General features: G+C 35.3%; 1 protein-coding gene and 1 pseudogene across 1 annotated transcript in view; both read left to right on the forward strand.

The window, feature by feature from the left end:
• LOC138175872 (protein piccolo-like) overlaps window positions 1–16,536 on the forward strand; it is a 591,842-nt gene that overhangs the window by 492,093 nt on the left and 83,213 nt on the right. Inside the window, exons 22-23 of the mRNA XM_069106506.1 lie at window positions 7,373–7,514; window positions 11,835–11,902. Of these exons, the coding sequence (XP_068962607.1) occupies window positions 7,373–7,514; window positions 11,835–11,902 (210 nt within the window). The remainder of the gene's footprint in view (window positions 1–7,372; window positions 7,515–11,834; window positions 11,903–16,536) is intronic.
• On the forward strand, window positions 14,588–15,217 carry LOC138175764 (ER membrane protein complex subunit 8 pseudogene; annotated as a pseudogene).

Genomic DNA, 16,536 nt, shown 5'->3' on the forward strand with positions numbered 1-16,536 from the left:
AGATAGATAGATAGATAGATAGATAGATAGATAGATAGATAGATAGATAGATAAAATATCTATAGATTAGATGTAGGGACAGATATTTCAAAGAACAGAAAGTTCTTTGAACTAAAATTTCAGCTGAAAGTTATATTATTCTAGAAATATCTTTTTTTGTTGTTGGTTTTTTGTGTTGTTGAGTTTTTTTGGTAGGATGGAAGGCAAGGCAATTGGGGTTAAGTGACTTGCCCAAGGTCACACAGCTAGTAAGTGTGTCAAGTGTCTGAGGTCGGATTTGAATTCAGGTCCTTCTGACTCCAGGGCCAATGCTCTATTCACTGTGCCACCTAGCTGCCCCATTCTGGACATACGTAAAGATTTAGTCTGATGCTTTCAGGGATTTTTTTTTTTTTTGCAATTGATATTAAAAGTGGTGAATGGATTGTTTCAGGGAAATCAATTTAGAATTAATAATGCAATAGCCAAGTAGAAAGTATCATCATTTAAAAAAAAATTGTCACAAAAAATGTTAAGCTATGTGATGAAAAATAAGGGTTATATGTATACAAATGTTGGGGGGGGGGGACCTTGATAGATTTATTAATGTCACTATCCCTTCCAAAACAAAGAGAGAATAAAACCAGTAGAAAAAAATTTTCAATTTCCATGACAGCAATATCTACAAGTAGATCAAAAGATATGTCTTGGAATAAACTATAAGTGCTACCATAGTGTCATCATCATTCCAAAAAATATTTGGGGAAAGTAGAAGGGGATAAGCACTTATATGACACCTACATGTGACAGACACTGTGATAAGCACTTTATAAAAACTATCTCATTGAATCCTCACAACCACCCTATAGGGTAGGTACTGTTACTATCTCCATTTTACAATTGAAGAAATCACGGTATACAGATGTGAAGGGATTTACCCAGAGCTACACAGCTAAGTAAGTACCTGAGGTGGAATTTGAACTCAGGTTTTCCTGACTAGAGGGCCAGCATTCTACTGCACCACCTAGCTACTTATCTGGACAGTAACTTTCAGCCCAGAATCTATTGACTACAATCTGTCTACACAGCATCCATCATAAGCAGAGCTCTGATTCATCTATTTTTTTCTGAACTTAATAGAAACAACAGTTGATCAGTCTGACCAAAAATTACAGTTGTACAGTTTGAGATCATGTATATAATCACAGTGATAGGTGATAGCATTATTTTACATTGACACACAGGAGAGGACAAGAGTTAACAAATAAAAAAAATATTCAATGAAAAGATACAAAAGAAGTGAAGTTAGCCAATATAAAGTGATAAAATGATATCTAACCACTGAGACTTTGAAGAAAATTAAGCCAAAGCAGGAGAAGTTAAAATAAGTAATAAAATTAAATTGACAGTAAATAAGATCACTTTAACCAAAAGGTCCTCTTAACAATAGAGTGGGTGGAGGAGTGGTTCACATGGGACACAGGGACCATATCTTTTGTGAGTTTATTTGTTTGTGTTATTAAACTGATTGTTTTCTGCTTCTAGTTAATTCCTGGTAGAAAAATGGGGATTTACTGATAAAGAAGGTATGTCATAAAATAAAATCCATGTGAATGGCATGAGCCCAAGAATAAAATAATCCAGTTTTTCAGTAGCAAAATAATTTCCCACACGTTAATGGCCTATATCTCATTGGAAGAATGAGCAGAGCTCAAGAGTCTTGAGAAGAATTGAAAATTATAGTTGATTTCCTGTTGGAATAATTTTTTTTCCTCTAAAATGGAGAGAGAGAAAGGAGGAGAGAGAAGAAGAGGGAAATGGAGAAAGGGGGACAGAGGAAAAGAGGGAGACAGAGAAGGGAGGGAAGAAGGGAGAGAGGGCAGAAGAAAGGGAAAGGAGGGAGGAGAGAGGAAGAGAAACACAAACTAGTGACATCAAGATGTCAAGTCAGCACTACTCTTATTATCTGTAACAGCACCATCTGGTGGCTCCTTGGGAATATTATAATCCTTTTTTTTTTTAACAAAAAGATGCAATTGAAAGGCTTTTAATGACCTATTGACTCTACAATTAAAAATTTAGACTATTGACCATGACTGCTACTAATAAAAATTTAAATGTTTTCATCTTCATATGGTTTCATTTTCACATCAAGAAAAAAATTAATATAACTGATTTAGAAAATCTGTAAGTCTTAATTTGAATCTTATGATAAACTGCATATAATTTATTTGAAGTACAATGATTACATATTTGTATATTTTTACTTGTCTTATTAATATGTAAACATAAATACACCTTTTAATGGAATAATTTCTCCACTTTAGGTAATCATTTACTAAAATAATTTTTTAAAAATAGTCAACCTTTTTCTCCCCCTTTTGGCCACAAAAAAAGTAGGGACTCTAAAAGATATTTCTTTGATAAAGAGGTTTGCTGTAATCATAAAAAGTTGAACTTTGAAATATTTCAAATGTGTAAACAACATACATAGGATAATTAAATTATAGAATCATCAAAGTTGATCTGGAAGAAACCTTAGAGGACAGTGTGATTGACTCTGAATCACTTAGAAATAACAATATTTCATTTTACAATAAGTAAAATGGCACATTAAGTTATCTCGTGATCTCAGAGCTAAGAGGCTGTGTCTATGCAACATTGTCAATTCAGTTAATTGAGTCAAATGGGGCTATTTTCCATTGTGTAAATAAGAAACTATAGTTCTTAATAAATTGTGTTTGAAATAAATATCTTGTTGAAATATCTGATTATATTGAATTCTGAAAGTATCAGTCCCAAAGGATGATTTTAATTTCCCTTATATGAATGCAAGAAAAAGTGAATTAAAATTATAAGCTTATTCTTCCTTTTGATAAAGAGATTGAGATTATATCTATTCAATTAAAATGAGAATAAAAGGTCAAAATTTCAACTCAACCCTGATTTTTCTCTTGACACAAAATAAATACATCACTGAATTTTAACTGAACTAATTGAATTAAATGGATATTTTGGCACTCTGTAAATGGTGCCAAAGCTCCAAGAGAGTGAATAGAGCCTGAAATAAAAGTAGCTACAGCAAATATTAGCACTATATGCATTAAATGATTTCTGTAACACAAGAACTATTTCGAACTAGAGCTGCTGAATTGTCAGGAAATGAAACAAGTTTGGAACAATGATAACATTTACCTCAATGCCTAATTTGCACTCCTTTGGGCTTCTTTTAATTTTATTTTCAAAGTCTATTGAGGAAAGCTTCAAGTTCAGACTGCATGTACATAACAGACACTTCCATAAGAAAATAACCTCCACCAAATCAGATATCTCTTTCTAGATGATACCTAATATTTATATATTCAGATAAATCTAAGTGATTGATATTTGGGGTTTTCATGGTTTCAATCAACATTTTATTGAGCAACATCCTGTTTTAGTAACTTTGTGCTGAATGCTTTGGGAATTATAAACAAAATAGATACCTTCACTTCCTACTATATGTTTACAGTGCTACAATTCATTATTTGGAGAGTTCAGCACATTAGAAGGAAAAAAAACATCTGTCATATTATGCAAGTGCAGAATATTTTACACTTGATATATATAACTATGAACTCCTGGACAGTCCAGAGACTTGTTTTAATTGAATCACTAATATGTATTTATACACACACACAGACACAAACACATATACATATGGACATTATTATATGTATGCAAGTCACTATAACATATACCTATATGTGTATAATATATAGATAAATATGCACATGCATGTGTATACTTACCTTCAAAATGCTAAGTTTCTTAGTTCTCATAGGGTATTTAAGTTTAGATTTAGACATTATTAAGCTGTGCCTACACAAAAGACTAAGTATACCTACATATCTGATTGTCAAATATTTGTATAAAATTTTAAGAAATTATTCAGGTATTCTTAAATATCTCAATATGTTTCATTAAAGTCCTCAAAACATTTGTATTTCTGACTGAATTTTCCATTTTTCCTCAATATGCTTTTATACTATAGAGATATAGCACAAGTAAAAATGAATAATAGTTTAGATTTTTTTTTCTTCTAGAAACTGTCTAAATACTGGTCTATTCATACTCAGTTTACATACAAATAGATCGATGGACATTCAAGTAAAAAACTCAATTATATAGATGCTGTACTAACACAATGCCAATATGCAGGATCTTTAGTGTTGTCTATTGAAAACATGCAGAAACCAGTTTTTTAAAGCCCTTTTCATATGAATATACCTGAGAATTTTTGTATACATTCTGAAGTCTACTTGTCTGAAGTACCATTCTATGGTTTTACTTTTGAAGGATAGGCTACAGATGTTTAAATTTTTTAACTTCTTTAATTCCATTTTTTATATTTTCTTTTTAAATTATTTTAAAATATTTACAACACTTCATCAGACTTTCCAAATGACATTTCATTCAAGAGAAGAAGGCAAAATAGAAAACTGTACTCCACTGATTTATTTCGTGTTGTTCTTTGTTTCCCTTTGTTATTACATTGTTTCATGATGTGCCATATTTCTTGCTTTAAAAAGAAATGCATTTATCTCAAACCCAGAGTTAGCAAAATCAGTAAAGTAAAAATTTTGCCAAATGTGAAGTTTAAGATATAAATCTTGTGATATTGTTTGACATATTGTGCAGCTTATATCAAAATGGGGGAGAATTAGTCTCTCAATAAGGCACAATTTAAATAAGCGAATTAAAAATATTCTAACAGCAACGGAATATGGAATGGAGCGATGGAACTACTTGGTTAAGTCTTCTATGTCACTGTTACTTTACTGTTGATGAAACTAAAGTTGGATCTACATGATAAAAAAGCAACCCATCACAAAATAAAAAATCTAGTTAATAACTAGTTTAGCATAGAAATGTTAAACTGGTTTGACTGATAATTTTCATTGAATTGTCTCGATTTGCATTTCTAGTTGTAAACACAGTTTTACAGTATTTTACATTTGTATGTATACATATATGTTCTCCCATTTAAAAAAATCTTTCTCTTTTAAAATTAGCTAAATAATCCATTTCTGTAGCTATTGTCTCTTTAAAATACTGGAGGAAATGAAAACTTTTACTTTATTTATATTATACTTTATATATCATACCAAGACCAAATATATCCATAAGGAAAAAAAATAGACTGAGTTTCCAAAAATCTAACAACTACTTAATTGTTGCTTGTAAACAATGTATTTCAAATAGGCAATCTTCATCTTATAAGTATCTGAAAGCTAGAATTTATAGCTATAGCACTTTAAGGACTGCAAAGCACTTTATGTATATTATCTTACATTATGTATGTACTCTGTCCACATTGTTACCTATGTACAATATAAACTGCCCTTGCCCTAACTTCCTAAATTCCAATGACCCTTACTCTTCATACTTAGCCATCTTTAAATGAAGCCCAAAAAGCACTCATGAAAAAGGAAGGATTTTTCTTAAAAGAATCTTTAAAATATAACATGAAGGAAAAGGAAGGTAAAACTAAAAGGAGGTAAGAAAAGCTAATCCTGGGAAAGGCCTCCAAGTTTGTGCCAGCTCTCCATGGTAGTAGCCTGAGGAGTGATAAGACTGAGAACTAGAATGGACCAGAATGCTTACTTACTCAAATTTCGTCATTTTGTGAGAGGAAACTGAGTATTGAACATGTAATGTGACTTGCACAAGAATTCACATCCTCTTATGTCAATTTAGTGTGCTTCTCATTATACCAAAGCCCCACCATCCCCCCAAAAAATATTTTTTCCACAAATTCTGTATGTTTTATTTATTTTCACTAAATAGCTTGAAATTCCGCCAAAATAGGAATTCAAAAAATACAAATGCAGTAGAGTTAAAGTTATACCTCCCCCATTTAACTATTTGTATGATTTATAGTTTGAGAGTCAAAGTGGCCCTTAAACAGAGGACTGAGAACAGAGTCAGAATGACCTGGGTGCAAGTCCTGCAGCTAACAAATCTAATCAATAAAATAAAAAACAAAACCTTTAAATTCCCAGTGCCCCATGGCAACTCTTTCAGACTGTAAATTACATAGGAGGTGCCAGTCTGGATCAATGGAAGAGAACTCCCCAATGGGAATGAAATAGGCTAATTAGATTGCTTTGTTCCTAACACCTGACTAGGGCAACATAAGGGTACTAGGGCAATGAGGCCTTCTAGAAAGGTAGCAACTGGTAGGAGAATAACCCAGAAAAGGAGATGAAATGGGAGCAAAAGAAGCTTTTTATCTGTTATCAAAAAAAACTTGCCTAGGGATATCTCTTAGCCCAGGCAAAGGGAATGATTGCTATTCTCCATCTTTTGCTATTTGGCCCTTTAATCCCAATCTTGGAACTAAGGCTTTTTTAATCAGCAATTCAACTATACTAAAGCTGAAATTGACATTTGTGGAATAACTGGGGAATGTATTCACCATCTTAAATGTGGTTTCACAGAAAAAGGGATTCAGCGTGCTAAATTGGTTTGCAAATTTGGGGGACACAACATCAAGGACTTCCCATACAAGACAAAGGGATTTCTGCATATGAAAATTTCTAAAGTCTATCTAAATGACCAGATTATGTTCAATCAATTTGGACATGTCGAGAAATTGCTATATTTTGTCATTCTCTGTTAAAAAATAAAAATATCTCATTGTTGTTTGTTACGATGGAGTTGTTAAAACATTAACAGTTGTTTGTGTTCTTGTTGTCCCCATTTCTGTTCATGAGTGGTTTTTGAAATGTTTTCTCTGTGAAGAAGTAAAACATAATTATTTGTCCTCTAAGTTATCACAACCATGGATTATCAAAGAAAACTGAAGTCAAAAGTGAAGGCAAGATGCAGACAGTCTGGTCTTAGAGATAAAATCAAAGGATAATTAAGGACTTCTCAAGCATAGTGTTTTGGGGGCGGCTAGGTGGCTCAATGAAAAGAGCACTGGACCTGGAGTCAGGAGGACCTGAGTTCAAATTTGGCCTCAGACACTTAAAACTAGCTGCGTGACATTGGACAAGTCACTTAACCCCAATTGCCCTGCCTTCCTCCTCCAAAAAGCAAAACAAACAAACAAACAAAAAAGAATAGCATTTTGGCTGACCCCTGCCCATCCACCAAACCTCCTCCATAAGACATGGATAACATATTAATTTGCTATAGAACTTTATTAATCAGAAATTTAATATGATCAACAGGTAAAAAAATCTGAATTTGTATTATTTCCAATATATATATAATGCTCATAGATATTTTAAAGTTTATATTGAATATAATGTTAAATGTAATCACGTTATTTTATGCACTTGCAACCTTTTCATATTAAAGATTTTTAAGGTTTTTGCTAACCTGTTGTTCCCACCCTATACAGCAAGACCTACTAATCACCGACCTGCTGAAAGTTCTGTCTCTACGGGCTCATCTGCCAGCAGCTTTGGCAGTGGATATAGTGTGGACAGTGAAGGAAGTAGCAGCACTGCAGGGGAGACTAATCTATTTCCCATTCCAAGAGTGTAAGTTTTTTTTTCCCCCTTCCCCTTTGTCATATTTAGCAGTGAGCCAAAAAACAGCATTCTTTAGTGTGTCATTCATTGTCATTAGGCTTCCTCAAGATAAAAGAGCAATGGACAAAGGGGAAAAATTAAATAAAGTTTAAAGACTAATTGCCCATTCTCAGCAAATGCTTAGGAAGCCTGATGCCATTTGGATTGTTTCTATAAATATGAAAGGGCTGGATTGTGACAAAGGAATCTGATTATTATTTATATATATGATTGTTTATTCATATATTATTAATATACATTAAAGATGTATATGTCTTAGTCACCAGTTTTATTTATCCAGAAGATTTTTGTTTGTTAAATAGGAAAACCATAGGAATAATCAGACTAGCTACAATACAGTTAAATTCAGAGCAAATATTTTATATGTTTTAGTCTTATAATAAGATCATAGATTTTAAGTAAGAATATATCAGAGATTTAAATCTGATATAGACCTTTGAGGCCACTGAATCTAATTCCCTCTTTTCACATGAGGAAATTGAGGTACTGAGAGGTTCAGTGACTTGCCCAGGTTCACATAGCTAGTAAGCATTGGTGGCAGGATTTGTACCTTGATCTTTTTTAATTCAAGTTCATTGTGATCAACTTCCTTATTTTAAACTTGGTAAAATTAAAGCTCAGAGGAGTGGGCCATGATGGGAATGTTGGTTCTCTAAGAACAAGTCCCATCACAGCTTTTCTTTTCCTTTCAGTGACTCGGTACAATCAAAAGTAGAGTTGAAGAATATTTAGAAAAACTGGCATTGGTCTAGTTGGCAGATATTTTTGAAATTGCTGCTACCCAAATTTAAAATAATTAACACATTGTGATACTCCTTTACACTTCAGAAGTAGAATTGCCTGAATATTTAAAGCTGATTTTCTTGAAAAATATCAACAAACTATGAGAATCAGGACTGAAAACTGATGAGCCCCTCTATAAAACAGGCATTCTTAACCCTATTGTTTATGTCAGGGATCCCTCTGGCAGTTGGGTGAAAGTTGTAGATCCTAGATTGAGGTTTTTCAATGCATATAACACTTAGAATATTATATATATATGTGTGTGTGTGTGTGTACATGTATGTGTGTATATGCATCATATACATACATACATATATAATAGAAATTATTTAGAAATACAGTTATCAGAAAACTTTAAAGTTCCCAGATTACAGATTAAGAACACTTGCTATGAAATAAAAATAGAATTGAGATACAACAAGGCATAATAAATAGATAGACATCTTCTAAGTCAAGATGATCTAAGAGTCATAGATCAAAAGGTGGAAGGGACATAGATCCTATCAACTACAGCTTCCTCATTTTACACATAAGTAATTGAAGCCTAGGGAGGTCGTGTCATGTCCTACATCACATAAGTTAGGGCAAAAGTCAGATTTAAGCCCAAGTCTACTGACTACTGACTTTTCACTCTACCAAGCTGTTTATACTCTACTTTGTCTTTGGGACCTTGGAAAAGCCAGTCACCTTCATTTCTCATTACCTCCAGGCAACTTTCTCGGACTACAAATTACACAGTATTATCTCTGCATTGATTAAGAAACTTTTCTCCTTGGAGCTCTTTAAACAGACGACATCACAAGGGTCTGGACAACAATGGAATAATTTTAGCCTATTCCTAAAGTCCAGGCTATTTTAAGCCACTTGCACTCTTTTTCACCAGAATTCATATCATAAAGCTATTTTTAGACACATATGTAATAATTCTAATCCTCTGTGAAGAGGAACAAGCATTTAGATAATAGATCTGGACAATAAAATTGATGGGAGATAATCATTAAGAAAGAGATTGATGATATGAACGTGAAACCACACAGCCATATGCTGCAGACCAAGTATATTTTGCCCTAAATCTTTCCCCCCCCCTCCTTCTATCAGTAACCAAATGCAAAAGTTTGAATCATAGCATAAGTAAATTTACTGGGGAGGAAGATGAAAGGCAAATCACAGCAAAGAGTATAATATGGAGACCAGAGACCAGGATTCACTAGGGTGCATTCCTCCTGGTCCTTAGGTAAATGGATCACTCTATGCTGTGGACAAGAGCTCCCCCTAGCTCTTCTGATTTGGAAGTCCAAGCTCTTCACCCTTCTGCTCCTTTTGAAAGTCCTGTGGTTTTGTGGTCTGGTAGTTGTGATTGTGTGTGTGTGTGTATGTGTGTGTTGTGTGGCCACACTGGGCAAATCTGTGTAGACAAACATATAATTTTATGGACAATTCAGTGTACTTGAGACAAAAAAAACATTAAAAATCAAAAATCTACTTTTTCCTTATTTTGGGTTTTTTTCCACTTCTGCTTGAACTCTTGATTATTATTTCATCTCTCCATCTCTCTTGCTGTAGCTGGATACATTTTGCTAGAAATTATTTCTGAGAAGAACTTAATCACACTAGCTCTTTGACTTAGTGAGTTCAGTTTGACCTAGCCGAATACCCAGGAAAAAATATTTCTTGGGGCTGCCCTGACCAGTTTCTGAATGAAGTCTAAGGACTTGCTTTGGTTTTGCTGTTTTTATAACCAATATAAATGTTTTCCTTGGTAATCCTATGCATTTTATTTTACACATTTGAAGCCATTATTTTAAGTTGGGATGGATAGCCTTTCCTCAGACTGCCAGAGGGGTCTATGACATCAGAAAGAGTTCTTAAAGTCTATAGAGGATTATTTGAATCTCTAAGGCCTTAGAATCAGAGCATTTTTGAGTCTTCTTGTATCTGTATGATAATGATCATTTTCTTAAAAGCTGTAACCTTTGATACCCATGCTTCTACTCAGCGTAAATCATGTAATATCTACCTTAATGTCCATATCTGTGAGATGAAGATGGAGCATGTGGTTCTTAAAAGTCCAGCACTTAGCAATGCTGTTTATCTCTAGTATCTAAGATCACATGGTAACTCAAAGCCTGCATTCAACATCCATCTATGTAGTACTATAGGTTATATCAAGGTAAATGATTATAAATGTACTGTAGACCTTGAAGTGATTCGTGGAGTCACCTAACCCAACCCACTTATTTTATATATGAGCAAATAGAGGCCCATAGGACTCAAATGATTTATCCAAGGTCAAACACATAGGAAGAGGTAGAGCTGGGATTTGAATCCATAGTCTTTGATTCCATATCCAAAACTCTCCAACATCACACTTTGTTCTGGGAACCTTTTTTGATTTTGACTTCTACATGTCATCATAGCCCCTAGAACACTCCATATAGTATGTACTCAATAAATGTGTGTCAATGGATCAAAATGGAAGGATGAGGCAAGACAGTTTAAAAACAAGAATTAAAAAATGAGAATTCAGGAAAATAATCTTTACTTTGTGACTTTGGACAATTGCTTCACTTCTCAGTTCCTGAATTTGTTCATTTGTAACCTCAATTTACTAATCTATAATACCAAAGGTTAAACTAAATCTCCTTTCAACTCTAAAATCATATAAGAACTATACATTTTCTGTGCTTAGTTGTCTATGGAATAATACAACAATTCACTGTGATTATAAAAATTATCTAGCTGGCACAGTAGATAAAGCACAAAGCCTAGAGTCAGGAAGACCTGAATGCAAATGTGACTTCAGACACTTACTGGCTGTGTGACCCTGGACACTTAACCCTGTTTGCCTCAGTTTCCCCATCTGTAAACTGAGCTGGAGAAAGAAATGGCAAACAATTCCAGTATTTTTGCCAAGCAAAACTAGACTGTGACTTTGTGAATTCAAATTTTTGTAATTTTTTTCTTTAAATTTTGTAAAACCCGTCTCTTACCTTTTATTTCCAGAAGACAATATAATTCCCAGAGACAGAAAAACAGGAAGGGAGTTGGAAGTGAAATTCCTCTTCCTACCCCTAAATTCCTCTCACATTCACTCTTCCCAACCATCCCTATACTGCTACTCTTGGTAGAAGGAACACATGAGCAGAAAATTTTTTTTCATGTTCTATTTCTACATGAAAGAGGAAAAAAAAAACATAACTTAGAACACCTAGATTCCAGAAACTGTAAATAAATTTTTAAATATTTTGATAAGAACATGGAGTTTAAATTGGTCTTTGTGAACCACCTTGGGCCTTAGAACAACAATAGTGGGGGTGCTCATTGAAATTATGTATGAAAAGTTATAGAAATTAAGTATATATTTCTTATGTTTGGATCTTGTAGACAGCATATAATTTTAATTATCTGTGATTATGATTGTCTGTGTACTTTAGCATCTTCCTTTGTAAGGATTTTTTCTGATAATATATCTATGTATTTTAACAGAGGAAAGATGGGTCAGAATGGACAAGAGACGGCAAAGCAGCCAGGAGTAGGATTAGCAGATACAGAAGGTAAATTAAAATTCAGAATTATAATCTACATATATCTTAAATGTTTTATTTTAATTTTAGATATATAAGGATCATCTTGGATCCAAAGGCAAAATGATGATTCCCTAAATCTTCTTTTTTAAACCAATAAGTAAGACTTTGTAGCTTCACATAACATTTTCCATATTTCAGTAATCATTCCAACTCAGTGCCTTCTGAGAAATGGGAATTCAAGATGCCAATCCCATAACTTATCATCTTAGCACTCCCCCCCCCACACACTTTTTTTTCCTACTCCCCCCCCCCCTTCCATTCTAATTAGATGGTACAAGCATGGAAACCTCTTTTAAGTCAGTACTAGATCTATGTGTAGTAGCAGCACACTTTGAAGAAAACTCTTAAAAACAGATGGGAAATCTTCTGAAAGAAGAAAGGTATTTCTAAACTGAATTCTGCCTTGAGAGAATGACGGATGAAATGCCCTTTTCTAATTTTTGTGGAAATGCAAAATTACATATTAAAAAAAACATAATGTGCTCAATGATTTAAATGTTCTTACTGTTTCTCATTGTTTGTGTTTGTTTTGTTGAGTGCTTTTTTTTTAATCATTATGGGAGGATATTGTGTCCCTTATAGTCTTAACACCTATCTAATCTCATCTAAGTCTTCTCTTTATTTTGAAATAGAAATCATCATGGGAAGCTGTTTGTTATAGTATAAAGATGAAAGATTAGGAGGTAGGAGACCTGGATTATTGGTAATCTTGGCTCTGCCTTGTACCTCCTGTGTGACTTTGAACAAGTTGAAAGAGGAATAAATTATCTTTATGGTCCCTTTAAATTAGACTCTAGGATGCTTCTAGATAGAAACTTATGACATCACTTCATGAAAATAATTTGCGACCAATATGACACCTTTTTTTTTCCAGAAGACAAACTCATGTATGATTCCCAGAATTCGGGGATGAAAGGAATCATTATGAATCCAAGTTTAGTGATAAAGAACTGAGTATTGAGGAAAATACATATTTGATTTCCTTACTTTAAAAACTTCAACTTTATAAGAAAACTATTTAAATATAAATGTTAACAGCTGTCAATGGGAAAAAATTGTTCATCCTATGGGTCTTTTCTTTCTTTCCCACACAAAAGATGTTTGTTTTTCTAGAGTAATGCAATCATAGGACATACGAAATTTTATTTAGATTTGACTCAATCTGTTGTTATTTTTTGCCTACTTTTCCTGACCAGAGATTAATCTTAAATTAGTTATTGAACAGAAGGTTACAGAGGGAAGTGATAACACCAATGAGCAATAATATAATTAATTAGTGTTATATTCCTTATGGTAATACTCTTTTGCCTAGTCTATTTGTTTTGATTGGCCCTTACAATCAATCAAAAAACATTTATTAATTGGCTACTATGTATTTTACTAAGTGATAAAGATACAAATATGAAAAAGAGTTTGTGTCAACCTAGGAGCTTACCATCTAATGGGAAAAGAAAAACATAAGAGCAAACTGAAAAGGAAAGTAGGAGGGAAATGGGGGGAAAGGTAGCTGAGATGGGGGCATGATAGAGTCAATTCCATATTAGTGCAACTGGATATGAAATGAAGAGATGATTGGCCTGGGAACCATTTTAATATAGAAGTTTTATATTCATGCCTCATGCCTCCTTATCATGTATAGATGTATCTTGATAGTCTCAAAGGCTATGGCAATAAAGCAGAGCCTGCAGAAAATGGCCTGTATGTCTGTTGCCCAAGGACCAGTCTGGGCAAATGCAGATAGAATCAGTAATGGAACACTGGTCACCAATGCATGACTATTTTTTTGTTGTTGTTGTTTACAACTCACAAATATCATTAAGACATGTAGCCTGTGTCGCTGAAGAGGTTACCTACAATGAAGCAAACATTAATCTATGATAAACTGAAATAGTTATGTGGTCTTTGAAGCACCTTGGATATAGTAGGCACATTTGTTATTGATCATGACAAACCTTTTACTCTTCCATGACTGTTTCTATTCCCCACCATGTCTGTTCTGCTCTTTCTTTTTGTTCCTCAAAGCAATCTATGCCACCTCCACCTGTCTCCCTCTCATGGGAGGACCAAGAATATTGAAGCCATTCATTTGAAACTTCCTTTCTTCCTAGGTTTAAACTTTAAATTCCTCCAGCATTATCTTTCATTCTTTCCTCCTACACTCAAATCAATCTCTTGCAAAAAAAAAAAAAAGTATCCCGTTGCTAAGGCAAAACCTTCTACTTACTTGATCCCATTTCCTGCCATCTCCAGGAGTTTCTACCTCAGATGATTCCTTCTGCGTTTCTATTTTTCAATCTTTCAATCTCTCTTTTTCCACTGGCTTTATTCCCTGTTATTAACTTTATTCTTTTACCGGTGCTGCTTTGCGGCAGGCCCCCTGGGGGAACCAGGCGGCTGTTCCGTCTCCAGAGAGCGGACTGCGGGTGCCTGGAGGGGGAGTCAACAGCCCGCGGTCAGGGCCAAGTCCAGCGGACAAGAGGAGGCAGCGGGGCCCCTGGGCGGGGGAGGGGCATGGGACGAGGTGCAGTGCCCACAGAATCGTCCGTTCATGCTGAGGGGCCGTAGGGCCCGAGCAGAGCGACGCCATGGGTACCGAGCCGAGCCAGGCCTGGGAGGCTGCCGTGGTAGCGGCCCTAAGGCCCCGGCCTCACCATGCCCTGAGTGAAGCTGACCACCCAGGCCTACTGCAAGATGGTGCTGCACGGGGCCAAGTACCCCCACTGTGCCATCATCGGGCTCCTGGTGGCCAAGAAGCAGAAGCTCTGCAAGGAGCAGCCGGTGCACGGGGGACCCCAACCCACACCAGACCCTCTTCCTGGACTGTGACCCACTCTTCCATGGCACCCTGGCGCTGGCCCCCATGCTGGAGGTGGCCCTCACCTTGATTGATTCATGGTGCAAAGATAATAGCTATGTGATTGCTGGTTATCATCAAGCTAATGAACGTGTTAAAGATGCCAGTCCGAAACAGGTTGCTGAGAAGGTAGTTTCCAGAATTGTGGAGAGGTCTTCGATGACACCGCACTCATTGTCGCACACAAAGTTTAAAATGGAGTGCGTAGAACCCAAGATTCATATGTATGAGCATCATGAAATCATATGGCGGTGCAGAGATCCACACTATGATTATTGCGAAGACTGGCCGGAAGCCCAGAGGATCTCGGCATCTCTCTTGAACAGCAGTTCCTAGAGACCCTTGTGGATTTTGATAACCGCCTGGATGGCATCCGAAATGACCGGACAAACCAAGAGATCAATAAAGCTGTTCTACACCTATGTTAGGGAGGGTCTGTACTGACTGACTTATGGGCATTTCTACTATACTGAAGAGGAAGAAAGAAATATTTTAAAATGTAAATAGAGTAATATCCCATGCCTTGTGTGGAAAGGCAACAGTTTGAAGAAATGGCATGTGGCTCAAGAGGCAGGGCGTCTAACTGGCCGTTTTTTTTAAAGCAAAAATCTCTAGAGGAGATACATACAGGCTGTTGAGTCTAGCTGTCCCTGTGGATTCTTTCCCAGTTGTACGTTGCTCTAACCTTCAAAATCAAAGCTATTTCTGCTTGGCCAATATTGTTCCTATTAAATGATTTTAACTAACCTTTTATAATCTTGAGAGAATACTTTTTAAAACTTATGGACTGTCTTTCAAGAAACAACGAATCTCATCCTTTAATGAAAGCTTTGGGGAGTTATATTTCTGAGTCCATACTGTAAATACAGTCCTAGGACCAGATCTGAAAATATATTATGGATACCTTGGTATCAAACCAACTACCCCAGACAATTGTTTATGCAAGTATGCATCTCTGTTAGAGCAGCTGAGTCTGTTTGGGGTTGTTAGACTATACTACTTAAAGCAATATTATGTTCAAAAAAGCCACAGTGGGAAGAAAGCTGCTGTTGTCTAAGCAACATTTATAGTTGAGGGCAGAACCAAGGACTGTTTGGCAAGACCTCGGCTGGGTGCCAACGCAGTGTCACAGTCTCAATCAACCAGAAAGCTCTCAAACCCAGAAATAGAGGGAGAGAGATGGGATTGTGCTAGGATTCAGTACAGATGCAGGCTCTGCATTTTGGAAGCAGGGATCATTCCTAGTTCTTGACTCACTTACATAATCATCCAAATAGTTCTAAAAGATGTCTTCAAAATAATTGCCATTGCTTTTGTCTTTAGAATAAAAACTTTCATTCATAAAGCTGAACAAGAGAATGAATATCTTTTTTTATTGGTATCTTTGATGGTTTCTAACAAAATCTTACAAAAAGGATGGGAAACTTTATAGCACCGTTGAATTTGTTGCTTTTTCTATTAATTATTTTGTACAATGTTCAGTGTACTGTACCTTTCCTCTTGCTACATTGAGAAAACTTGTGACAATTGGCTGAACTTAACAATGTTGAAAAGGGCTCACTTTATAGCATTCAGTATTTTACTCTAACCAGTAAAAATAATTTATTTAGACCATGATATTTAAGAATGTTATAGTTTTAGACCTGGAGAGGACCTTAGGGATCTGTTAGTCCAAACCTTCATTTTTGTAGATGAGGAAACTGAGGCCCAGGAAGGTTAAGCTACTTGCCAAAGGTCATATGAGTAG

Source organism: Petaurus breviceps, unplaced genomic scaffold, assembly GCF_028583685.1.
Source record: "Petaurus breviceps papuanus isolate PSGF00001 unplaced genomic scaffold, PetGlider_PUasm1.0 79, whole genome shotgun sequence".
NCBI classification, from domain to species: Eukaryota; Metazoa; Chordata; class Mammalia; order Diprotodontia; family Petauridae; genus Petaurus; species Petaurus breviceps.